The 26,880-nt window shown below is 39.4% G+C and overlaps 1 protein-coding gene and 1 long non-coding RNA gene across 2 annotated transcripts; one reads left to right on the top strand and one right to left on the bottom strand.

Moving 5' to 3' along the window:
- Positions 1-1,012: 1,012 nt before the first annotated feature.
- Positions 1,013-2,838, bottom strand: LOC124285362. The gene is made up of 3 exons (XR_006900800.1): positions 2,681-2,838; positions 1,774-1,829; positions 1,013-1,301 (listed from the first exon to the last, which is right to left on the bottom strand). It is a non-coding gene; the product is annotated as an uncharacterized LOC124285362 (long non-coding RNA).
- Positions 2,839-7,065: 4,227 nt separating this feature from the next.
- Positions 7,066-14,873, top strand: LOC124285440. Its single transcript, XM_046721664.1, has 10 exons — positions 7,066-7,103; positions 7,364-7,431; positions 7,833-7,918; positions 8,143-8,490; positions 8,585-8,852; positions 8,998-9,104; positions 9,357-9,643; positions 11,853-12,028; positions 14,130-14,256; positions 14,747-14,873. Exons 1-10 carry the CDS (start codon positions 7,066-7,068, stop codon positions 14,871-14,873), a joined length of 1,632 nt encoding a protein of 543 aa, XP_046577620.1.
- Positions 14,874-26,880: the final 12,007 nt, after the last annotated feature.

The following is a 26,880-nucleotide window of genomic DNA, read 5'->3' as shown; positions in this document are numbered from 1 at the left end:
GCATTAACGGCGTCGTAATAGTTGTTAGAACATAGGATTAGTGTACACTGAAATTAGCGTTAGACAAATAACGTAAGCACTGACCTGATTACGCGCACAACATAAGTGCTTCAGTTTTCGTTCACGTAAACAACCTATTCTCATAGCCTATAACGCTTTGGGATGCAATGGAAAGAGGAAATGCTATGTCAACGGATCGTTTTCTTGAGGATTTGAAACATAAATATTTTTATCGATTTAACGACTCGTTGACAGTGTGTTCAACAAAATATATTACACCCATTCACACGATAAATAAGCACACGACTTCCGGTTTATAGTTTCTACATACATAGGTAGGGACCGTTCATAATTAATGGGGTGGGAGTTTGTACATGCTTCTCCATAAAAATCACCACTATGTGAATGACCTCCCTACAATTCATGACACCCCTTTGCATATGTCATATTCAAAATCAATTAAACCCACCCCATAATTTTAAGCATAATCTTTATTATGTACAAATTTGCTTTTAAATTTGAATACAAATATTTCACATTTGTTATTCCAGCATGTGTGAAGGGTTTGCAAATTACATCAAGGCTTGTCACAATTATAATGGACTCACAGTGTCAGTGAACATAGTGTGTATTTGAAATACTGAAACAAGGAATAATTTAGCTTTTGAATGGTAGTCTAAATGGTACAATTGAGATTCTTTAATACTTATGATTATTCTCATGTGTCAGTTATCATCAGACAAAATCATCAAAGTCTGGGTTGTCATTTCAGTTTTTATTGTTCAACATATTATATTCTGCATGTATGGACATTCATAAATATAGACATACATACAGTTAAAATGATGATCTCCTTTGAAGAACCTTGATTAACACTTACATCAGATGCATGTTGATGTTTTCCACACTGACAATCATACTGTCAATATTGCTGTACAGATTATTTAGGTAACATGCATATGCACCAAAATGGAAGTACAACAGTGAAGTCTGAATACTTTGACAGTCCTATGTAAATAAATTGCTGCAGCACTAAGCATAGTAATTAGTACTGGAAGCACTGACATGTTTGTCTCTGTGTTGATATACAGTTACTTTCATATTTGGCCTGTGCCCAGTCTGGAGAGAAAATGTTTGGCTCAATATTCTTGCCATCAAAATCATCATGGGTGATTGTTTCCTCCCCAGCGACCTCACTGATGTTACATTTAACATCACAAGTATCCACCAGCATTAAGTAGGTTAGCTGATACAGTCCAGGGAAAACATCTGTTTTTCTCTGTGTCTCAGAGGTGTTCATCCTGAAAAACATTAGTGGAGTATTACTATCCAAACTGATACAGGGTAATATTATCTCATGACTGCCAGTTATGAGAAAATGTATCAGATTTAAGTTACTATTGTGGAGAAAGACATGTCACATAATTAACATATTCATTTGGATAGGTCAAAGGTGGAAAAACATTCTTCTTAAACAAATGTTTCAACTATGGAGAAGCATAATTTAAATATGCTGACATTTTTTCCTTCTCTGAGTGGCATTTAAAAGTTGGTGTGATGAACAACAAGGAGAGTTCTATGGATATACAACTTCTTTTTAATATAATATGAGCGACATTGTGGTGTAGCTACTAACACAGTTATCAAGCAAGTAACTCTCCTCGTTATTTTTTTTTTTCTATAGGGAGATATGTCTGATACAAAGAAGTGTGTTCAACAAGTACACCAGACATTATTCAGACAAATTCATACCAAAAGTAAACAAACATTAACCTGTATCATGTGTATTCTGGAATCACCTGGGCCTCATCTTTGTGGACAACAGGCACCTGTAGGGAGATGTAATATCATGCATTAAAGGGGAAAAGTCAATTGTGTATTAGCATTCTTGGTAAACTTTAATTCCACAATGAACACGATGAAGGGAGCAAAGTTGTCAGTGTCAAACATAAACAACTTTGCAAACATGTATATAATGATGCTTACTTGCTTTTTAAAAGCAAGAAGCAAATGAAAGTTAACCAACAGGTTCACATGAAAATTTACTTGTGAAATGCCAATTACCTTAAAACATTGAAAATAATAAATTGGGGTCTGTTCCAATTTACTTGCCTACTCAACCTACCTGTCATCAGGAGATATAAGCATATGTGAAAATATCACATACAGTAGAATTTTAGTAGATTACACAATATAACTCAAGTGTCAAACTGACAACTGTATTTAAGATGCATGACCAGGTGCTGTATGAGAGAAGACAAGCAGGTAAAATCAACAGGCCATATCAAGTGATGAATGCTTTGCTAAGATATAATTGGAAAGAGTTCCTTAGTACCCCCGCCTATTTTTGTGATGAGCAAACACTATAGTTTAGTGTATAATTTATAGTTAAAGATTAGGTGGGGGTACGTAAGGAACTCTTACCCACCCTTTGTAAAGCGGAAAGATTGTGTACTGTAAGTTTTGATGATTACTACAGTGAGAGGCCCCTAATGTTTCGCGTGAAAAGTTTTGTACAGCATGTGTCCCTCTTGAAGCAACACATTCTTTTTCCCTGAATCGATTCAAATCCCCTGCTCGTAATTTCGGTTGGCATGCACGTTAACTAAATTTGGCAAGGGGAATAACAATAACAACGTTTTCTTCAAACTGTAAAAGATACAAAATACGTGGTACTTACCATAATTAGATACAGTAACGAAATCGCTCTGTCAGAAGTGGAAATGGCACACAACACTGAGAGTGAGACCAGCGAGAGCTGACGGCTACCTCGTCATGCTTTTGTTTCATTCGTCGCTACTTCGTATGATAGTCAACCACCATTTCAGCAAGTTTTGACCTCTCGGACACGTCGAACCTCTGTGTCACGTGTCAGGCATCGTTATATTGCTGCGCATTTGAAATCGACCGTGCAACAAACTTTGAACGCCATCATTATGCCGGAAGTACACTTAGGACCGTAGTGATTGGCGCCATCTATTGGCGAAGCAGTAAAGGGAGATAACTGAGGAATGTTCCCTATATAGTGACATTGTAGAAACTCAAAGAAGAGCACATAAAATATCCATCTGAGACTGAACTTAACTTTACATCCTAACAAGTAACAAATAATGAGTGTAAAATATTTAAGCCTTAAACTAATTTGAAACAAATTATAAAGGAATATCGGATTAATGGTATTTAAAAGGTAAGGAATTTTTAAAATACATAATAACGAATATTAGACAAAGTACATTTTGTTCAAATTTTAGATGCTGACCGTGAAAAAGAGGAAACTCAATTCGCCAAACAAGCTTATTTCGGCGGTACAGGCTGTAAAGGCTAATGCCTCAACGGTGTCAGAGGCATCACGGAATTTTGGCGTTTAGGCCAGTAGAATTGTCGAAGAACCCGGACATTTGCGATAACAAGCAAGTTTTATGTTCAAACGGCTCCAACAGTAATGTGTATTCACCATAAAACCCAACCCAAATCAACCCTGGGGAAATTGTCATTTTGAGGCAAAAGCATTTAAAATGAGAGAAAATTGTTAAAAGTTTCTAAAAATATGTATATATTTAATTCATCATTTAGATAATTGTATTTGGTTACTCAATTAGCATGCTGTATTATAAGATTGAACCAGATAATGAAACTACCTATTAAAGTCTATTTTTGTGAGAAGATTTTCTTGAGGAACTATTCCCTTATACACTGCACATTTCTTTTCATAATTTTACTATAGAAGTATTATTTTAAATTTTCATACAATTTACAAAATATTTTCCGGAACTAGGAATTTTCTTTGGGATTAAAATTACAGATAAAACTGACAAAATCCAAGATGGCTGCCATACTAACTTCAAAATAGCATATCTATTGATGTTTTTTCAGAACAAAAATGTCTGCAACAAAGTAGAAAACATTTTGTCTGTTGATATCTTCCTGTCAATTACATATAATTCTTGACATGGGCACTGAAATGAAGGCACTTGTCATGACATGGTACTAAAATCTGCTTCATTTGTCAGAGGGTTCAAAGGAATCATTGGATGGTACACAATGGCAGAACCATGATTCACCACGAGTCACTTCTGCCAGCTTGGTAGTACTTCACATTCACAGGGTGTCCTGTTGGATGTATTTTTCAAACAAGGACACACATATAGGTTCCATTTTCTCAAATACAACGATGATGTTTTCCTTAGATTGTAGGTATGGCCTGATAATGTCCCCAAAATCACCAGCACTAGCACTAGCACTAGCACCAGCGGTTTTCTTCTGCCGTTTAATTACGAATCTGTGCTCTGAAGGTGGGTTTGGCATGCAATGACGCCCATGACATGTGTTGATCCTTGTCCTGTGAGAGTGTCCACATTATGGTCAAAATTATCCGCAATCCATTGACAAAATCCGTCACCTGTCTATGGAGGAGATTCCAGCCGGAAGGTCATCTATAGTTTCACTGGAAACAGCTGACTTTTCAAAATCCATAACATGGTCATAGGATACGGTGAGTCCAAGAGCAGATAGGACATTCAGTAGGATCTTTGACCTTGTAGTCTGATGAACAAAAAGACCAGTAGAAAGAAGCAAGGGTGACAAATAAGGCTTTGGAGCTGAAGCTTGCATAAGCACATGACAAAGTGAAACAATTTCAAGGTGTTGTTTTTCTGCAGCCGAATTTGAGTTTGGTTTTCCCATCATACTTTTTACAAAATTGAACAGGACTGTAGGGATGTCTTTTTCAAGTTCAGTTATGTTTATGTCTTGCGGGGATGGATAAAACACATCTGATGATGTTTTCTATTGAAGTCCTGACATGATGTCCCAATCTTTGTGCCTGCTTGATCTCATCATCCAGGGTATTATCTTCCAAACTGTATGAATCCTGTAAGATAGATGATGCATTTTTCACAAATGTCACAACATTAGCTTTGCCATCTGTTTCTGATATTGTCAGATCTCCACCATAATATTCAAAGAAGTTGACGCTTGAGATGTTTGACACTGTAAGGCTGAACATCATCAGGAAGATACAAACTCATTTTCTCCTGCAGATCATATATTGTGAACTGACTTTGAGGATTCCTTGACAATCAGTCACATAAAAGCTGGAATGCATTGCAGTTTACTGTGTCATTATTTTTAGTACTGGACTCTCCTCCACCTCTGCCTGTGAGAAACTGCTGCATACAGTGTCTGTGATACTTGGCTTCAACAGCCGGGAGATCACCTGCACAAATGATTCTTGCCTTAATTTGCAATGCATGTTCATCAAGTCTCTTTTCGCAAGTTTTAAGTATTGTTTTTGAAGTTTGCTCTTTTTCTCAATTGAGCTTGCTATCTCAATACAGCTTATCGCAGAACATCTATCAGAGTGGCGTTTTAATCCATCAGTCAATTTGCTCAGCACAAATTAAGCAGTGGGTTTCATAGTCACGTGAGGTTGAATGAGTCACATTTTTTACCAACAGCATTTTGACGTTTTTGAAGCAGTATACCCTTTCCGACATTTCTCATGCAAAAATATAGTTTGTCCTGCAATAACCTTTCATGTAAATCATCTCTTCCCCGAAGCAGCAATTAGAGATGAAATTCCCTTTGTGAAAGCTTGACATTACCTTTCTCCTGGTTACAGATCACAGAAGATGTGGCTGTGCTTTCTGAAAAAGAAGAATAAAGAATGAAATGTTTTGATGATACATCAGTTATATTTTTATATTTTTAATAGCTTTCTTCTGATTTATTTATTATGAGATACCTCAGAAAATGAAGATAAAATATCAAAAGAAAACTTCACTTTTGAATATCTACATACTGTTAAAATAAATAAATGCATTTGTGAAAGGTCTCACCCTACTCAAATTGTACTTTTATTCATTTTTCAATTTTACTGCCTAAAACTAACTGCTGAAAATCAGAGATTTCTGTGAGATTAAACTTTTTGGAAGGATTTTGTTAAATATTCATTACAGATATTTGCTATGTTTACTTTACATTAGTTCAGAACAAAATATGATTTAAAAATTAAATCCCATTTTATATAAATATAAAAGGGATCAATTACAACAACAACAAAATAATAAGGCTTTGAATACTGCTAATGTACATCTAAAACTGTTTATTTAAATTGTTTGAAAAATTATGTATATTTCTGAAGAGAAAGTAGTATATGACGCTTCCTCTAGCAGACGATGTAGTGAACATATTTTTGATAATAATACATTATTTTTCTATCATTTTGATGTTATTTGGTGAGCAGATCAAAGTATTATGTTTCTCACTTTAAAATAGCATCAACAAGATCATGCTATGTATATGTAGTCTAAATGCACATAGGACAACCCTTGAGTTTTATCATGCTAGAGTTATACCTAAAGACGAAATTTTCTGCATATAATATAATAAATGTGTCCACACAGTTTAATTGCGCCCTGTCAACGTGACGATTTCACGCACCTCTACGTCTGCGTGCGACAGCTGTGGTGACTTACACACTCATGTGTGTACTTTGTGCTCAAATTCGATTCTACGGATATTATTTTCTACATTTTGGAAAGTGTTTTGTGACCTAGTGGCTTCAAAGTGTAGTGAATTCAAATTGAATCGGATTCGCTGGCATGTTCGCGAGTCTGTTGACAAAGAGCCAGATTTGTGGTGATATTTCCGAAAGGATGGACCAGGACATGAGGGTGTACCTCTGGCATAAACACGGTAAGGTAATTAATTATACTTTTATAGACTACTTTAGATCAAGCAGTGTAACGGATAAGAGGGATCATGACTAAGCCAAATAACTTTTTCAACGATATTACACTGTTAGAAAAAATATATGTTGGGCTAAACAGAACGGTTTGCAGATTCAGTAATTGTGTTTTACTACCGCTGAATTTGAAACAGTACAAATTTCAAAATATCATTTTGTTAGTTACCTGTAATGCAGCTTTCAGTTGAAGACATTTCCTTTGGAAATCACATTGGCATTAAATGCCCTTGAGTGGTGAGGTAGCACCTGGGGGCTGACATAAGCTGGGCCCCGTCTCGCATATCGCAATATACGAGCCGGTACAGGCCAAAGAGACGATGGCTGAGAAGGCCTACGAAAAGCCAACCTTGACAATGTTATGTCATTTTCCATTGGTTGCTATTTTTAGACGACCGCGCTGTCCTTCATCGGAAGACGTCGAAAACACATTTTGTATCGTTTTCAAAAATCGGTTATAGACCATTCTTAATGAGGCCTCATGAATATTCATATTTATACCAAAACGAGGCTAAATGAGGCAAGGTCACATTCGCATAATGGCGACAAATGCGAAAAATCTTAATGTACTTCCTGATTTCAATTTTTCCTTCGGTAAATAAAGAAACTTTCCTGTAGTTCAGGAAAATCGCAAATGGGAAAGGGCTACAAATACTTTTCAGAGGCATATATCCACGGACTGAGGGGTGAGTAATGACTGTTCTTCACGTAGGTATCTACGTCAACCTTTACCATGTTGCGCAGCAGGAACTGTTATTAAGGGAAGCTACTCTAATGTCACAGTAGTGGAAATATTACCAAGGGAAGTCATTCACGTTTACTTTATCAACATATTATAAATGCAAAAGGCTTCGTGACCTGGATTCAGATCATCCACTTCCACCTGGGAGTGTTAACGTTATTATTTTCTTTGAGCTGGATAATCGAGATCATAAGTAATACAGATCATGATAGCTCTCCTCGAGTGGATCTAGATCAAACAAAATTGTATTTTTCGCGTGATCAAATTATGTGTTTGGTATTCTTTCTGCTGAAAATGTTTCTTCCTATCGAATGTGTTTTATAGTTACAGTTACATATTTTTCAGTTGTACCTACTGGTAATGGCGATGTGCGCGTCACTGCATTGTGTTACCGATCGCAGAGGAAAAATGAATCGCCGCATCAAGTTGAGGTACATGTAATTGCTTATTATTAGAAGACATGTATAAAGGATAGGCCTTCATACATAGCGTAGTGTATAGTTATGTATCGTACCCATCAATACCTTGTCACGTTTATCATGATTAGACCAAGAGGTATGAGGGTTTTGTGTGCTAATAAAAACTCAATATGACAGTAAAGAGAATATGACTTATCATGTAATTTATGGTAACAGTTATTTTGTTTGTTTTCCAGATATATTTCAGTTGTGATCCACTAACTGTAGAAACTGCCACCTGTTCCTGTGCCATTGGTCAGTGCCATAGCTGTGGCCACATCACAGGTGTTATGTACCAGATAGCTAACTACAAGACCCTTGGTGTCACTGCCATCCCTGATGATGTCTGCAAAACTTCACTTCCCCAAACCTGGCATCTTCCAAGAGGAGAAAAAATCAAGGGAGCTCAGTCAGATAATATTGTTGTTCAAGGGTACGACACTGACAACCCTACTCGTATCACCAAAGGTGTTCAATCCAACCTTTACAATCCTTTGCAATCACCACTGCCACCAATCCAGAACTTAGTTGATTCACTAAGGGATGTAAGGCCGGATTTGTTACTTCTGACAGTTGCTGTACCAGATTCAAAGTCTGAAGTATTGACAAAGTTTGGCATGTGTGTTGTCATATCAGCAGAAACTTATTCAGGGAACCATTATTAATGATGATAGCCACACATCCTTTCCTGACCTCCCACTCAACAACAGCATTGGTCCCTCAAGTATTCCATCAGATCTCAGTGATTCACAAAAGGTCAACTTAGAAGCTCTCTCTGTGACTTATGAACAAAGTATTGAGATTGAGAAATCCACCCAGGCACAATCATCTGACCCAAAATGGCGTAAGGTCAGACAATCCAGATTGACTGCATCTGTTGCTGGTTCAATCATAAAGAAGAAAAGAGGTAATTTAAAATTGATTTTGTTGAGTTTTAGTATGTTTTCATATACATGTGTTTTGAACTACCATCAAACAGTTTCTAATATGTAAAGAGAAATCATCCTGATCTTATAAAATTATTCCATTACTAAATATCCTCTTACTTTCAGGTTTTGAGAACTATGCCACCAGCCTTAAGACTGGAAAGAAGATCACAACAGCACCAATGAGACATGGTCTTGCATGTGAACCCACTGCAGCCCAAGTCTATGCTGACGTGAGAATAAAAAATATTCTACCATGATTACCCAAATTTTAAAAGTCTCATCAAAAGAAGGACAATGCATAATATGAAGTATCATGGTGTGATCAAGACAGGATATCTTGTTGAAAATTAGCAGTTTAAAGTACATGTAGTTCTGTAATCCCACAAATTCTTTCTCTAAATTGACATATTGAAATATCACCAATTTAACATGTTGAAAGATAATAATACTTATCATAATTCTGTTTCGTTTTGCCTTTCCAGATGCAAGATGCTACAGTGAATATGTTCAGGTGTGGTATTGTTATCAGCCCTTTCTGTTCCTGGCTTGGAGCATCACCAGACAGAAAACTCTACCATCCCAGTCGAACGCCACCGTATGGCCTACTGGAAATTAAATGTCCAACTAATCCCAAATCAAGATTAGACTACTTGCATGTGTCTGATGGTCAGTTTCAACTTAAAACAAACCACAACATCTACTACCAAATCCAGATGCAGTTGGCTGTGACTGGCCTCACATGGTGTGACCTGTTTGTGTGGCATGAGGAGTATCATCATTTAGAAACTATTTATTTTAATCAACATGAGTGGGACACAATGTGCAAGACAAAATTGGATGACTTTTTCAAGTTCTTTCTTGACTGAATTGCAGGGTAAAAAAAATATTTCACCTGAATGGACTTATGATGCATGCAGAATATTTGGAACAATTGTCAATACTGTGTTACTGTACCATGAAACTGATTTATTGTAGATCTGGTGTATTTATTCTGTACTACAATAACTGAAACATTTTTTAGGGAGAACATATTATCAGATTAACATAACAGGATTCACACTACAGCAAACAATAAACCCAAATAAATAACGAACACCTCATGTGCAGCTAATTCAAATTTATTATGACATGATCTGTTAAAGTGTAATAATAGACTCCCAATAAGTAATACTGATGAATAACAATACAATTTTCAGAGGACACGCATTGCAACTACATTGGGTGCAATATTTATACTGGTAATAGAAGAACCATTTTACATTAATCATGATCATATGAATTTCAACAATTACAGTTTGATCAATTTGTAATTTATCATAGGTTGCCTCCCCTTAGACGTTATAAGCTTTGTCGAACGTTGCGCGCGCAAAGGGAGCCGGGAACCAGCTTAGGGGGCTGACATCTTTGTTGTGACTGAAAACGGTACTAGTTGCCTGACAACTACATACAGGTCAAACATACACACGGAGCTCAAGTAACAATATTTTTAATGACAAATTTACATATTTCCCCAAAGTTGATTTTGGTTGGGTTTTATTACAGACACACAGGGTCATGATAATCATTTCTGTCAACAAATTGGCTTGTTATAGCAAATGTCTAGGTTAACTAAAAAACAGGGATTTTCTACTGGCCTAGTTCCACGCAAGACAACATTGACGACCATGTAAAGGGACGACTTGACAAGCCGGTGGGTAGTAGACCCGGTCCCTCACCCATGCTAACCGTTGAGGAGGAAACAAGCTTCGTAAACTATTTGACATAATATGTCCAACCAAGGTTTCTCTTTGACTCGTTCCATCAGTCGATCATTTGTTTCGAATTCCAAAAGGCCCACACTGTTTTCCGAGTATGGACCCTCTGATAGATGGATTAGATCATTCTTATCTCGTCACCCTGAGCTTCAGGCCGAGCGACGACCAGAGTGACAAGATCACTCCAGAACTAGGATGTCAAATGATTCCGTTATGGGTCAGTATTTTGAATTGCTGGCGACCACGCTTGACAAGTTAGGACTGAGAGACAAACCTAGCCAGATTTTTAATGTTGATGAGTCGGGGTTTAGTGGGGAGGAGATGGTCAGGAAGAAAGTGACCTGCAAACGAGGGACTCACTCCTACCAACAGACGGTGACTTCGTATCATATATTTTGTATGTGCCAGTGGCAGGGTATTGCCAACTATGCTTATTTTCGCCAAATCACTGCCACATAGAAATTACACTGATGGCGTCACTGCCGACTGGTTGTTCGTTCCAAAGTGTGGACGTGAGAGACCAGTTCTCCTCGTTCTCGACAACCACGAGTCGACTGTCATATCAAGTTTGAACTCATAGAGTGTGCAGCTGAGAAACAAAATAGAATTGCTATACTACCAACATACTGCAGCCGCATGGTGTATCTATTTTTGGTCCATCAAAGGCCCAGTTCACAAACTTAGCTAGGATTTGTCAACAGCCAAATGGTAATAGGGAAAGCTCGATTCCCGTTTGTTCTGAGCCACTCAAATGACCAGGTTTGTTCGCCTTCAAGGGTTAAAGAGTCGTTCAGAAAAACGGGAATCCTTCCGTTCTCTCCTGATGCCATTGACAAATCCCAACTTGTCGCTCAACCATTCCCCACTCAATCATCTCCACCCCAGACTTCAACTTCCGATAATCTGCCATCTCCGTCTGTTTTGTCCTGCAAAACGTGCGGGAATTTCTTAACCAACCCACTTGTTTCTTCAGGTTCGATACCCCTTATCTGAGTGTCATACTTGTCCCACCAAAGGCCCCTGTTCCAAGCAAAGTAACACGGCCAACATTGCAAGAGTGGAGAGAAATGATAGTGAAAATGAAAGAAAAAGAGGAAAGGAAGATATTTTAAGAAGGAATGTAGAACGGGCGCTGAACAAGAAAGAAAGAGTAAGAAAAACAAAGAAATGAACGAGCGGAACGAAAGAAGGAAATGTTGAGAGTGAAATAACGAATGAGATCAGAGAAACTGGAACAGATGAGGGAACGACGAGAGCTGCAGAGCAGGCATCTGTAAGAAGGAGAGAAAAACAGAGTAATGGCAGTGAACGAATGCGAGAAGTGTGTGATGATGAAAGTGGCGAGAGTGATCATGTGACAGTTTGTAACAGGTGTGGACTGAGAGACCCTGTGGATGCGAGTGAGGGCGAGATAGAGTGAACCACGAGCGACAGATGTGATGAATGGTTCCATGTCGGGTGCATTCCAGCTTCGGAAAGTGTCATTTTGTGTCAAACCTGTAGCAGTGAGGAGTAGTTGATACATCAATTTTGTACAAAGGTATACTTGGGGGTGGGCGTGGGCAGTAATTAATATTAAAAGATTATGCTTAAACATTATGGAAGGGGACCATTAAATAAATTTTGTACATGACATGCAAGAGGTGGGGGTGTTAGCTGCATGCTTCTCCATAATAATCATCATCACCCCTCTTAGCCATAGATAACTAACGGTCCCAGTTCACTTCGTTTGTCTGAAGCGAATAAAGCGCCCTTAGAATCAGCTTATATCAGCATTCGTCAACATTCACAATGAGATCGAGTTTTGTTCTTTTAAATTTCTTTTTTAAAACAAATTCCAATTATGAAATTTGTTCAATATGTCAAAGCTTGAAACACAATAGTTAATTACCAAGTTGGAGAAAACACGATCGGCAACTGTAAACAAGCAGGAAACATCGGTGAATAGATAATCTATCATTAAGATAAGTATTGTTTCATTATGTTAAGAAACAATGAAGCAAATCGTTAAAAACCGCAAAAATGGCGATAACTCTTCGCTAGCAAGTAGACAGTTACCTGGTTCTGAAGTTCACCCTATTTGAGTCATCTTTAAGGGGCATATTCACTGGTGATAGCTATGTTTTATCAAGCACTGAACGTTCGCGGTAGCAGCTTGTCAGACATGACCTAATTACCACTGTGTGTCACTACGCTATTTACATCCATGAAGGATTTTACTACTAATGTCGTCAAAGGTTACAGTTTATTTTGTTTGATGAATTCATTTTTTTCTTTTCCCATTTTTTCTTTCTTTCAGTCCAAACCTTTATTTTTGCCTTTAGGGAATCGACAATTCAGAGAAATATTTTTCTTTGGTTGCCTTATACTGTAATTTTAATTTTCTCCAAATTGACTTTTGTCGTTTAGACATGGGATTCCCTGATGATCTTATTTTTAGGCACAGCTCTATCCAGGAAATGTTTCTTCTAGTTTCATTAAGTTTTACTAGAAACCGTTTTTACTTTGGTGTCTTGTTCATTGGGTGTTTTTTCCTTAGACACTGGTGAAGTTTTAGTTCGAGCAGCAGAAACCAGTTCACTTTTTACGCAGAAAGTTTTTACTTTGGTGTCTTGTTCATTTTTTGGGAAAAGAAACATTTAGTTGTTTAATTGGCCTCCGATTTTCCAAAGGTAAACCACAAATTTCCTCATAAATAGTGTTAAGCAAAATATAAACAGGGTTCTTAGAAAGATCTGCAACTGAAGAAGAAGGAGAAGGCGAAATTTCGGGGGCCAATTGGCTCTATGCCAGAAGGGTTTATTTCGGGAAGAAGAGAGAGGTTGAGGCAGACGTCCATCAGAAGTTTTGGATCTGCTGCCACTTGAGCATTCTGGGTCCCGTTGTACAAAACAACCTTAGCTCTAAGGTTACCTTATCTCCTTAAGTTTTAACCTTAGGCCTTTGCTTAGGTTGACGTCCCGTTGTACGAATCTACCTTACGCTAAGGTAGCCTTAGTTAAGGTGAAAATTTAAAGTTGGTCCGACCCAACCTTAGTGTGGCTAAGGCTGACATTTCGAGTAAATTCAATATGGCTACATTCTTGTTGATGCATGAGGAAACTGGAAAAAGTTTGAGAAAACAGCGTGTTTTCCGAGACAGAACCATCCAACTAGAAACTCTGACAGACTTGGAACTTATATCCCGGTATAGACTCACACGTGAAGCTATTTTCTGCCTCGTGGACAAAGTTCGCCCAATAGTCGAAAGACCGACACAGCGTTCCCACGCTATGACAGTCGAATCACAAGTCCTCTTAACTTTGAGATATCTGGGAAAAGGGGGATTTCTTTCTGAAATTGGAGATTTGCATGGTCTGGACAAATCAAGTGTTTCTTGGGGCTTCCATTGCACGGTGAATGCAATATGTACGGTGTTCGACAATATTACTTTTCCCTGGAGTCTAGAACAGCAAACTAAGGTTAAACAAGATTTCTACTGAGTCGGTCATTTCCCCAAAGTTCTCGGTGCTGTGGACGGAACACTTATTCCAATCAAACGACCTTCACCAAACGAGGAAGCCGCCTTCGTATTCCGCAAGGGATACCATGCAATCAATGTGCAAGCGATATGCGACAGTTCTCTCCGGTAAGATATAAACTAGACATACATTTACGTCTAAATTTACCATAAAGATACTTTAGTTACACTTGTTTTCGATATCTACCAATTACTATCTCTTAATGCTGAAAGAAAAATGATGAACTGGTTAGTGGTCCGCAAACTACGCATCTCTGTTTACATTAGCAACGGCCTTGACCCACAAATGAGTCGAAACTACTTTCTTGTCAAATGAAACGAGCGGCAGTTTCAGTCTGTGTTAAATTTGTAATTTATTGTACCCATTTATACAGCAATCGTTTCAGGATTATTTTCTGAATAGTCCCAGAATTCATTTAGTTTAAGTAAAATAATTATGTTTAAACAAACATTTTGCTCCTAATTATTTTGTGCATGGTGTTGATTTGACTGATTTGACAGGTCAGCAAGTTACGAAGAAGTTGCAGGAATATCGGCGTTAAAGTATTAACTTGGAAATAAATACACTGTCATCAGTTTAACGTGTTCACCATTTCAGTTTTACCAACGTGGTGGTCAAGTGGCCTGGTTCAACTCATGACACCCTGATATGGAGTAACAGTCAAGTTGGCATAAAGATGGAAGAAACTGCACCTGATGGCTGGCTACTTGGTGATTCAGGGTAAACCATTTAACCACAGTCATTTTACTGTATATGTTGTAGTAGTTATACGTTTGAAGTGCAGTAAACAGGCATACCATTTCTGTGTAGCTTCCAAGTATAATCGATGCTATACCAATTATTGATATCATACATTTTGAAACAAAATTAATGTCATGTACCTCATACTCATAAATTGGATAACTGGGGAAAGAGTATTGAGAAATTTGTTGCCAGGATTAATCAGCATATGTTGTAGCAGTTGAAATTTTGATTTCTCTAGATCAAGTCTTTCTCGCTCTAAAGTGAGATGGTCTTCCGATATCCTTAACATCCTCTTTTGCACCTCAATCAGCTCTTTGAGGGCATCCGCTTTTGTTGTCTCCATTTCCATGATGGAGGCAACATATTCAGGCTGGTGCTTTGGGTTTTCTGCAATAAATGTTATAAAATTCAATGTATATTACATTACCAGCACTTCCATGTTATTTGCTCATTGATCAACATGCTACATTTCATTCCGATAAAAAAAGTGTGAAAAAAAAATCAATTGTAGAAGCCTTATAAAGTATTTGTAAACACATTGCTATTATTGAGAATTCTTATTCCATGATGATATGGATAGCAAAAAATAGTTTTTGGCATGATTAAATAACATTTCATGCAACATATTAAACAATTTCATACCAGATTTTCTTTGCCTGCACCCGTTCAACTTTAGGTCCTTATCTGTTTTAAATCAATGTTAAATGCCTAATATAACTATTAAACGACTTATGTAACATCACATTAATATCCTCCAGAAACAGTAGATTTTAAACAACACTCCAATTGGTTATTTATCAATTTTTTTACCATTTGAGGTTGAATTATGACTTGGCTGATCTTCTGCTGTTTCCACAGGTTCAGCCATAGAGGTAGCCTCATCACCATTGATGGTTCCATACATTGATATAGGACCTGCAAGGAATTAAAGGACTTAAAGTTCTGTCAATACACATTGTAAGGACATATATATGAGATTGTTAAGCTGTGACTAACTGACTTGATGACAAATTTAACTTTTAAACATGCTTTAAAAATATTAATTAAGCTTACCAGGTGTTTTGTTGCTTTTCATCTCATCGCTGGTGAAGGCCGAATCAAAGTACTCTTTTGTGGGAAGGCCACTCTCACTGACCATGTTCAGTGTTTGAAAAACTGAAAGCTTTATGTTATTTATTACATAGCATCTATGTAATGTCAGACCAAGCTAATATTCATATGACTATCAGTAATAATTATTGAAAATACACACAATGCAACAGAGGAAATGATTTGAAAATATTCAAACAGCTTAAAAATTGTTTTAACGATTTGGAACATATTCTGACATTGATTGAGAAAAAAACACTCATTTTCATCAACTTCCGACTCCAATCCACCAGTTATCCCTTCAATTTGGCACTGTGGAATCAGTGATACAACCTACAAACAGAAATATTTATATTTAAATATGTGTGTACTTGGAAGAAATAAATCAACAGATGTGGATATAATGTTGTAACCCTGCACGGAGTGGTGGTGGTTGTTATGAGAGAACACTTTTCTCATAACCTTCATATCCTGGTATCCCTGAATTACCATTTATCAAAATGAAATTAAAACTTTATTAAATTCCAGATCAGTCAGAGGTACTGGAGCTGGACCACCTCCGGTTTTGGATGATTCTTTTCTGACATCCATGGCTTTTCTCTTTACCCGAGATCTGTAAATTAATCATGTGAAAATTAGTTATTTCCTGACATATCCAATTCACATTGTAAATAAAAAGCTTATTGTTATGTTTTCATATACTAGTGATTGTTTGTCCTTTTTGCTTTAATAATGTTGTTATACATCAAAACAACAGAACTTAATTGACCACAACCCACAATGGCATGCACATGTAAGCACGCACACACACACACACACACACACACACACACACACACACACACACACACACACACACACACACACACACACACACACACTTTCATTGACACTTACTTATAAGCATTCCATTTTTTTCTTAGTTGTGCCCCTGTTCTTTCCTCTGAAGAGAAAGCACTTATCCTGGAACAGAGTGACAATGTTATGATATATTTCATATATACAATGAACATTATATTTAATTTGTGTATCACTTTTAATTTCCAAGAAGTATGTCTCAGCAAACCTGCAGTGTATTAAAAAAAATCAAAATTAAATCTTTTCAGCAGAAATACAAATAGAATGCCCAGGGGGGATTGTGAACTTAGCATCATAATATAAATGATACATAGACAAGCGTGCGTTTACAAAACATTCAATGCTATCTGCTAAGATGACAAAATTAAGACATTACTTTGAAGCTATTGCATCCTACTCCTTCAGTTTAGTTTGGTTGGTAATAGATGAATGATCCAAACAAGATGTGGCTTCGACCCTTCACCTCATCGGCCAGCATTGTTAGCTCGCTCGATGTATAGTTTGACAACCTGTTCCGTTTTCGTGCACTGCTAGTAGACGCCTCTGCCATGTCGAAGTATTGATAACACTAGTCGTCTGCTGATGCAAGCAGGGGAGATAACTCACAACCGTAACTACGGACATAATTGTATCTCCGGCACTAAAGATTTCAACCTTAGCTAAGGTTGCCGCTAAGTATCCTTCCAGAGTTAAGGTTGACCAAAGGTAGCTTTGTGCGACGGGCATAACTTTATGTTAAGGTTACCTTAAGGTTAACCTTAGTGGCTAAGTTCAACCTTAGTAAAGGTTGTTTTGTACAACGGGACCCAGCTCATGCGAAGGTTCGTGGCGGGCACCAGTTGTGGGTTGAACTGGCTCAAGGGGGATGTTCTTCTTAAGCTGCCGGAGTTGGTCTTGGAGGTTTTGTTCCGTCAGCAAAGCATACATGGGCATGGCATTGTCCCAATGCTGCTTAAGCTTATGTGTAAATACCAGGCCATCCTGTTGCTTTCGCACACTCAAGTAGTGTGGATTTTAGATGGTTTGACCAAGATATTCTTGGTCGGGTTCTGTGCCTTCCCCTGGAGCAAGTACCATCTCCAGTATAATTGGTTTCGTTACCGGAGGAAAGCTGACTGGGCTGCGGAGTTGAAAGTTGGTTTTCTCCTTGTCTGCCTGTAACCCAGTAATTTCCCAGCCTCGCGGGGTCGGCCCTAACTGGCCATGGTGATGTACGTTCAGTTCAGGGAATAAAATTCCCCATCTAGGCCCACCACGGAGAGGCGTACATTATCAGGCCCTTATTATTATTATTATCATCATTATTTTACAGATTAAAGATGAAAATGCAGCAGAGGGTTCGGGTGATTTATTATTCCGCCGATTTTTGTACCAAACATAACTCCTAAACCAATGCTTCGAATCGCTTACAAAAAATCACACAGATGCGCACCGAGGTGTAGATATTCTCCTTAAAAATCTCTAGGCTCTAGGCCCAATAGCAAAGGGGAGATAATTCAAAATTATTCAAAAGTTTGACAGCATATATCTCAAGGACTAATTATTCCAACACTTCCAAATCTCTTGTACAGATGCACAATCGAATTCCCAACAATTTTGCCTGGACGGGTAAAGTCTCTAAAACGTACCGTTTGGCAGCTATTTTTGTTTTCAGTTTTTGGCCATGTTTTTCAACAGTTTTCTGAGTAGTTTGCACACAATGTGCCAGTATGGTAGATGGTGATTCCAGAATACTAATTGTTTTGACCGTAGATCCAAGAACAACTGAGATACAATCTTTTGAAAGGGAACTATTTCTTCTCCGGAACTTCTTAAAAGGTACATCACCCCGCCATCCCGGCTGTATTTGGAAGATCCGCTCGCCTGTCAAAAACGTGTTCTGGCTCCGTTTTGGACGAAGATTTCTAGCCCTCATATACAATAGATAGAACTAAAGCCAAGGACCCCTCATCTTTGCTTGCAACTATATTTTTGTTCAAAATGATTAGAATTTGGAAAGAATGCGTAGCAAGGAAAACATCAACAGGTTGTTTTTTTAAAGTTTAAAATGTCTTGCATCCAGTCGTATTTAGAATCTATTTTCAACGAATCCAATATTGTAGTTGAGGTTCCGATGAACTTCCAAATGGATAGTTCTGATCATAGAGACTAATCGTGTGTTGTGAGAGCCACGGTAGTGTGTAGTGGAACAAGATTCTGCCAAACGCAAACACTGACGGACCTGACAAGTAAACTAAGAGCTGTCTCCTCAGGAGCCAGGTTCTATAGATTCTCTGAAAAAACGGAGAACCAAACAGACAGTCTTCGCTGATGTCAGAGTTCCCAGACAAACCACACAGGTTATGCTGAAACATTGTTTGTATAGTTATACAGATCTCCTTAAACCAATGTCTTTCCTCGAATTTGACTTGGTTCATAAATAGCTCTAACTATGCATGGTATGAAACTAGCTGCACGTGAGAAGTGCTCTAGCCTATCACAAGGCACAACCAGGATACCAGGAACGTTATTAATATATTTTATTGACCCATACTAATATAAGAACATAATATTATGTTTTGGGCATTCTGTGAACAGTTATAACACAATATAAAGCTAGTACAAGAACATCAAGACAAAATAAATATTGTTCATAAATTAGTGTAAACTTTGTTGGGTATGCACCAACGACATGCAAAAAATAGCTAACATTCTTTTCTATATATGTTTCATGTAAATATTCATAAAGATAGTCGCAACATAGCAACAACAAGGTTTTTCTTCAAGGTAATGTTTTCAAGGTAAAGTTCCAATTTTCCATTGGATTAGTTCTTCCACATCCTCCACACTCCTCCTTCCACGCCCCTCCCTCCTGTGCCTCTAACACTTCCTCATACGTCTGGGGGAAGCTCCTAGGTGCTCTGCTTGGGTTTCTCAGCTTCATACTGACCCTCTACCGACCACCCCGTCATGAACCTCCCTCCAGACTATTCCTTGTCCTCCAGCTGGTAAGGAGCCTCCAGTACCAGGTCGCCCACAGGACTAATGTCGGCCCACAGGACACTTGCTGGAACATTGAAGGCTTCCTCCCAGCTGAAGCTATCGTTGTCACTCTCATCTCCATTCTCCATCCAAGGGGGTAGCCCGTATAGTGGGTTATAATGAACCCCTCCCCCTGGGACCAGGCATCCCCTGTCGCCTCGCACCACTCAGGGTCGTACGGAAGGCCGGAGTGCAGATCCTGGGCGTGAGGATAAAGATCCTGGGTGCTCAGCTTGGGCTCCTCGGCTTCATGTTGGACCTCTACAGGGTGTGTCCTTGGATTTTCCACTAAAATATTTCTTTCAGACAGAAGAGCCTCCATATGCGTTCCAGAGATGGTAGGTTATTCCAGCAACACCTAAAATAAGAATTACATTGTGTATGCTACACGGCTGAGGAGTTGTGTGCCTTGGCTGTTACAGCATCCACTGGTGTTACACACGTCTAACGCCTATTGTTTCCTTCCTGTCCAAATAAACTCTTGGTATAGTTCATGCTACAAGGGAGACAGAGTTGTGTCCCTTGGCTGTTGTAGCATCCACTGGGGCTACACACGTTTAACGCCTATTGTTGTTGTTGCCTTTGAGGCCAAGTTAAACAGAACCGCAACCTTGGCCATGACTTACTTTACTGTAGTAGAGTCCGTCAGTCATCATACTGACTCCTGGGGTTTCACAATTATGTTCCATTAAACAAACAAGCGCGCGACAGGATTGGTCATTTATGGAATATTTTTCACTGACTTAACCACAAATACGAGTTTTGTAATAAATTGTTTGCATTTTCTTCTTTGTTATTACGTATTTTTGTGACCGTTGACATGGCCCTGTAATTGGGTTAATGTCAGGCGGTTTCACGTCTCCAAACAATGACATAAGGTATGTGAGACATGATTTGTGAATGTTTGACCCAAGATGATGACCGACAGATAATAAATGCCAAACATCTGCATCAGTTCAACACCGTCGTGGTGCAACTGTTAAACTGTTCAAAGTGCCAAACCCAACTCATATACAACTTATATTGTAGAGCCCAAGACACAAAGCTGTAAGTCGGAAATTTTGCTGTGATGATCATAACTATTATGGCAGGACACATTACTTACACAAGAGCGTAGCACCACCAGTGAAGAATCCTTTCGCAAATCCAAAGTTCAGTCAGTCAGTTCTGCAGAAAACATATAAGAGCGTACAAAGACTGCACTGTTGTAAGCAAATATCAGATATACTAGTATACAGTTTCTATTCAGCTAATTTTCCGGGCACATAATTTTCGGTTACATAGTTCCACGAACATTTAAAGACATTAAACATGAATGTCTAAATTTATTAAGGATTATTGTGGTAGAACAGTTCCCCGGGATATAGCATTTCCTTTATCAAGGCCAGATTCCAATTAATTAATCTTCAATCAGGTCAATGTTAGAGACCGACTTCTATCATGTGAAAGGGTCGACCATCTTTTGCTGCACAAGAGGGCCATACTATTATTTCAGAAACACCCCCGCTTGACCCAACTCGAAAGAGATATGAGCAGATAACTTACTGAGCTCGACTTCGGCGCTTTGAACCACAGCGGATCAACGTAGAAAGTATGGACCTGGAAACATACATCTTAAACTTGAAACTTATCTATATATAAGTACTTCAAATCGCGAATGTTATTCACGCACACACACAAACACTAAAATATGCACGTATATTAAACATACATGCATGCCATTCTGTGTTCAGTGACTCGAGTGAGTGAATTTAGTTTTACGCCGCACTCAGCAATATTCCAGCTATATGGCGGCGGTCTGTAAATAATCGAGTCTGGACCAGACAATCCAGTGATCAACAGCATAAGCATCGATCTGCGCAATTGCGAACCGATGACATGTGTCAACCAAGTCTGACCACCCGATCCCGTAAGTCGCCTCTTACGACAAGCATAGTTGCCTTTTGTGGCAATCATGGGTTGCTGAAGACCTATTCTACCCCGGATCTTCACGGGTCTCAGTGACTCGAAAGATACCAAGATGGAAAATATAAACCAAAGCATACCTGCGCCTTAAACAACGAACTGTATGCTATTTATGCTTTCTGTAATACTTCATACAAGCGCAAGGAAGGATAACAATGTATGGAATACATAAAGAATGTAACAAAGAAGTTCTAAATGCCTCATAGAAATAGTTCATAGAAGCGCGTTTGTTTCCGCACACTTTTATTTAAATCTAAGATTCATCTGCATCGTTTGATACATCTTTATAGTATTTTACCCTGCTTCTTGTAGTGTTCTTTCAGCAGCGACATTTCCACCACGCACACACTGCAGCGGCAACGGACACACATTCTGCAAAGCACTAAAGCCAGCCCATCTTCTCGGCATTCCAGGAGGCAAATGTAAGCTTGGCTCCGCAATATATCGCAATATATATAGCTTTGGCGAACGTTAGCGCGTTAGTTTAGTGGCAAATGATTGTCAAAGTGTGACGTGACGCTCTTTGTGACGTCATCGTAACGACACATTTGATGACGAATGTTAGCAAACTCCTCACGACGACGGAAAGTGCGGAGCTCTCTATATGTGTGATGGCAGGGAAGGGGTCACGTGCCTTGAATATTGGTTATAAAATGAATTCTGCTATTTACTTTATCAAAGTTTACCCGCCACTTTAAATGAAAATTGTAACCATTTGTTTATATGTCCGTCAGTTTATTTCTTTCCAAGATGAAGTCAAAACCCAGCTTGTATCTCTTAGACTGGGGTAACCGAAATCCAAATGAAGGCATTGTCAGTTTTGGTAAAAAATTGTTCAGTTTTAGTTTGTAACTTTCAGTCTGGTGAAATTTTCATCATGATATCAGGTAATTTTTTCAAGACGCTCAACACGTTTATTAAGACATTTTGCAAAGTCCTAAAAGTATTTTACTTCCGCTTCACTGACTATTGAGAATGGGTGGAGTCAACTTTCCTGACATGTACAACCACTTGTGACTCATTAGTGAGTTTGGATGGCATTTCATTTACGTGAGAGGAAAGCCTGGAAGTTATGCAAGTCTCCATTCTCTACCATTTAATGTATTACATCTGAATTCTCGTGTTATGGTGATGTAGATAACAGAGGATATCATCTAACTTTATGACACAGGATGTTCTCGTATCGCACAGCACACACATTGTGTTCTTTCCGTGAAAATCCAGGTTGGTGTTGAACTCTAGCAACTCATGCGTGTGTTGCGAGGCGACTAAAGAGATGTATTCATGAAAGATGTACTAGTATTGCACTAAACATTAACATTGTTAGGGACACAGGGGGCGTGTCACGCTTAGAAACAGCGTTAGAAAGACATATAGTATAGACCCTACCCTAGTACTATATAAAAGGAAAGGGATGTAACGACGGAACCACCCCCTCCTCAATCTAAGTTAGATTTCACCACGTAAACTATTTTTAAGACCCCGTCGAGGCCTACGGATCAAAAGCGAGATGATTTCCCTACAAAATGAACTATAAATGGTCACAATCGGATCATTATTTCAAAAGTTATACGCCACGACTCACCGAAAACAGCTACCTCCGCAATTCCAAGCCAAAATCATGGATCACCCAAGACAGCGAAAACTCACCTTTTAAATTCGTGTATTAATTCCAGCCACGTTGACAGCACCTATGTAGGGCTAGATTCGATCGGCAGCGCCATTCCACGGGTCTAAAAACTTATTGCAACATCTACAAATCATTTCCTCGACAGTAAGCAGACATTTTCTCCAAAACCATCGGCAATCATACTTTCACTTGTCGGCCATAGATGGCCTTGACATTCAAGTGATCTGGTTCAGGCCTATTCCACCCCATACCATGATGCTTGCACCTCCCCATGAGTCTCTTTCCATAACACATTGGTCTGAGTAACGCTGGCCACGATGTCGCCACATTCTTGTTCGGTCATCTGCAGTTGATACGCAGTACCGACTCTCATCTGTGAACAGAACAGTCCTCCATTGCCTGTATCGCCAGTTTTGGTGTTGTAGGGCAAACTGTAGACGTTCACGCCGAAGACGAGGGGTGAGGATAGGTCCACGGTAAGGTCTACGCAATGAAGGTTCCCGCTGTTAAGACGTCGGCGTACTGTATCAGTACTGATTGGTACAGTCTGTCGTGCTGTTTCGGATGCCTGCATGAAGGAATTCTGTACATGCTGTCGCACAACATGGCGGTCTTGTCGTCTTGTGGTCACCCTTGGTCTGCCAGTAAGGGGGCGATCATTTGTGGTGTTGGTGGCCCGGAAACGTTGCTGCAGCCTGTAGATGGTCCGAACGTTGACCTGGAAGTGATTGGCAACGGCTTGTGCAGTGTGGCCAGCTTCAAGTCTTCCTAGCGCCTGGTTCCTTTGAACTGTCGTGAGTCGCGGCATCCTGCTGACGTTGTAATGTGAATGTTTCAACCAGGTTTGGGGGTGCATTTTATAGGGCTGGTCCTTGTGAACAGCACGTGAAGCTTGAGTTGCATGAAAAACATGGAGAACACCGTACCATCTCCGAGATCAGGTTGCGTTTTTGAGACCATTTCCTGGGTTCCATTCTGAGTTTGGGAAGAAATGTCTTTGCTCAGGTAAAGTTGGAGATGTTGACAGTTGTCAACAATATACAATCAAAATATTAAATGAGTTTACAGTTAACCGTTTCTGCGAAGGAATTCCAAACTGACGTTTCTTTTGCTGCTTAGTATATGTACAGCCTGACACAAGGTGACGTTCATCTTTGGGAAATTATAGACACACATTTAGGATGCAAAATCAGATAAGATGTACTGTTTGGTGTCTAACCATTCAGAATAAGTAAACGTTACTCAAAGAATCTTCTGCGATGAAACGAAAACAATGGAACCTTATTAAAAAGGAAGGTACCATTGAAATCGCCCGGATTAACAATTTTCCAGATTAAAGGTGGACCTTAATCCATGAACTGTTGGTCCAACATTCGGTGTATGTCAAGACGATGTATTACATGGCATGATTCACACCGTGGCTTTGTATCTGGCTTGTCTGGACGCCCGAGGAGGTCACACAAGATACTGGCGCCATTACCGAGCTGTCTTGGAAGCATTCAGAAGCTTGGTTAAGCGACTTTCGTTGTTTTTTAAAAGGAAAAGTGACATTAATATCTTCAGATGAGTGTGAATGTTGATTTTTTCATTCGTCGCAAATGCTATGAAATTGTCTTATGGCGTATACACTGTTCAATAAATGAAACGCATAAGCCATTTTTAGAAGAATGTAATGCGTCAGTTTAAGGGCAATCATTTCATGTAATTTCAATGGTAAAAAGGTGAAAATTCACAGAGAAAGAGTTCGCCAACACAACAGCAGCCTTTTTGTTTCTGTTTACTTGAGTCCACAAGATGGCGTCAAAGTCCGTAGCCACTATTGGCAGCAATTACTGCTCGGCACCGTTTCGGCACAGACTGGATAAGTCGACGAAGTAATTATTCCCCACTCTTCCTGGCCAGTTGTAGAAGTGTCTGAGGCGTGTTTTGACTAGTTCAACCCATATGTGTTCTATCGGGTTTAGATCTGTCGGTCGGGAAGGGCATGACAAGACACTGACGTTAGAATTGGCAAGGTACCGTCCGTGACGCATGCTGTATGTGAAGTAGCGTTTTGCTGTCAAATTCCCCTGAACCACCACTAAATCAGATATGTGTGTGCTGGATATGGCACCCCACACCATGACACTGCTTACGCCGAATCTGTCGACCTGTCGAATGCATTTAGGGGCAAAACGTTCATTTCTCCGACGGCAAAAACGCTGTCTTTCATCTCGCCGGTGAAGAAGAAATCGTTATTCATCACTGAACCAGACTCGCCTCGAGTTCCGGACTCAACGACACCACCGCAAGCGATTGCGCCGATGGAGGTCTCTCAAAACAGGGGCGCCAACTGGTCTTCTTGGTCGAATCCCCACTTCACGCAATCGATTCCTGACAGTTTGGCCGGAAATTCTTTTGAAACCAGGGATGCGTTGTGCAGTCTCCTCGGCTGTGGCAAGACGATGACGCAAGTGAGCAGCCCGTATATACATAGCGGTCCTGGGCTTGGGTGGTAACTCTTGGATGGACGCTTATCGTGCGATCTTGGGCGGAATTGGTCTGCAGGAAACGATCCCAAAGGCGAGATATGGTGCTCTGATGAACGTTGAAATGTCGGGCAACTGCAGACTGCGACTCCCCAGCTTCAAGGCGGCCTATCGCGATGTTTCGATTGGCGGCACTCAGTCGTGGCATGGTGGTTTCCTCTTTTCCAGGCAAACGCGAATGGCAAAATCAAACACAACATGTGCCTTTTTAGAGTGATCGATACCGCTTACTTGCACGTGCAATTTGCTTTGCATGTTTTCTTGGTGACGTTTTAGCGAATATTTCTTCAAACGCTTCTAAAACAAGGGGAAAAGTTAAAATTGCCGCGTTTTAGGCGTCGAAACTGTTTACAATCACACAAAGATGACGTTTTGGAAAGAAATAGTATATTTGTATTGTTTTTGCCTCAGCTACATGAGTCCAAAATTCTTTTGTATTGGATAATTTTGGACTGCGATTTTTGTGTATGTTTTATTATTTTTGAATAGCTGAACCGGATGGCCCAGTCGTCGAACGCGCCGCGATTCACAATGCGGATCCGTACGGCAGAGACTTGTGATTATGGGTTCGAATCCCGCTGAGGCCTGATTTTGTTTCTAGGTTCGTCGGCAACAAATGGTAAAGGTCTGTGATCTGCATTACTTCGGGTTTTTCCTCCCACATTAAACTTACACACCATGTTAAAACTGGAATGATATGAGAAGGAGTTAAACCCAGCTCATTCAGCAACATAGAAATTGGTAGCTGAATGTCAATAATCTTAATCAGATCTGTGGATTATGTTTTGCTGTGTTGTACCTGCGTTATTGTGCTCCTTGAATTGTGAAAGGGACAAGTCCTGTGGGACGAACTGTAATCACCGAGGACAGAAGAAAACCGCCCCGCAGTTAATTCG

Source organism: Haliotis rubra, unplaced genomic scaffold, assembly GCF_003918875.1.
Source record: "Haliotis rubra isolate DU_JTF1 unplaced genomic scaffold, ASM391887v1 Scf36, whole genome shotgun sequence".
In the NCBI taxonomy this organism is placed as follows: Eukaryota; Metazoa; Mollusca; class Gastropoda; order Lepetellida; family Haliotidae; genus Haliotis; species Haliotis rubra.
Note: the sequence above shows the minus strand (reverse complement) of the source record. Positions and strands in the feature narration are given on the sequence as shown.

Bases quoted from the DNA above. Each gene is read 5' to 3' on its own strand.
- LOC124285440 (XM_046721664.1), top strand. From the start codon at position 7,066: ATGGCTGAGAAGGCCTACGAAAAGCCAACCTTGACAAT. The intron at 9,105-9,356 runs GTGAGAATAAAA...TTGCCTTTCCAG, and splicing joins CAGCCCAAGTCTATGCTGAC to ATGCAAGATGCTACAGTGAA. The intron at 14,257-14,746 runs GTAAGATATAAA...TCACCATTTCAG, and splicing joins ATATGCGACAGTTCTCTCCG to TTTTACCAACGTGGTGGTCA.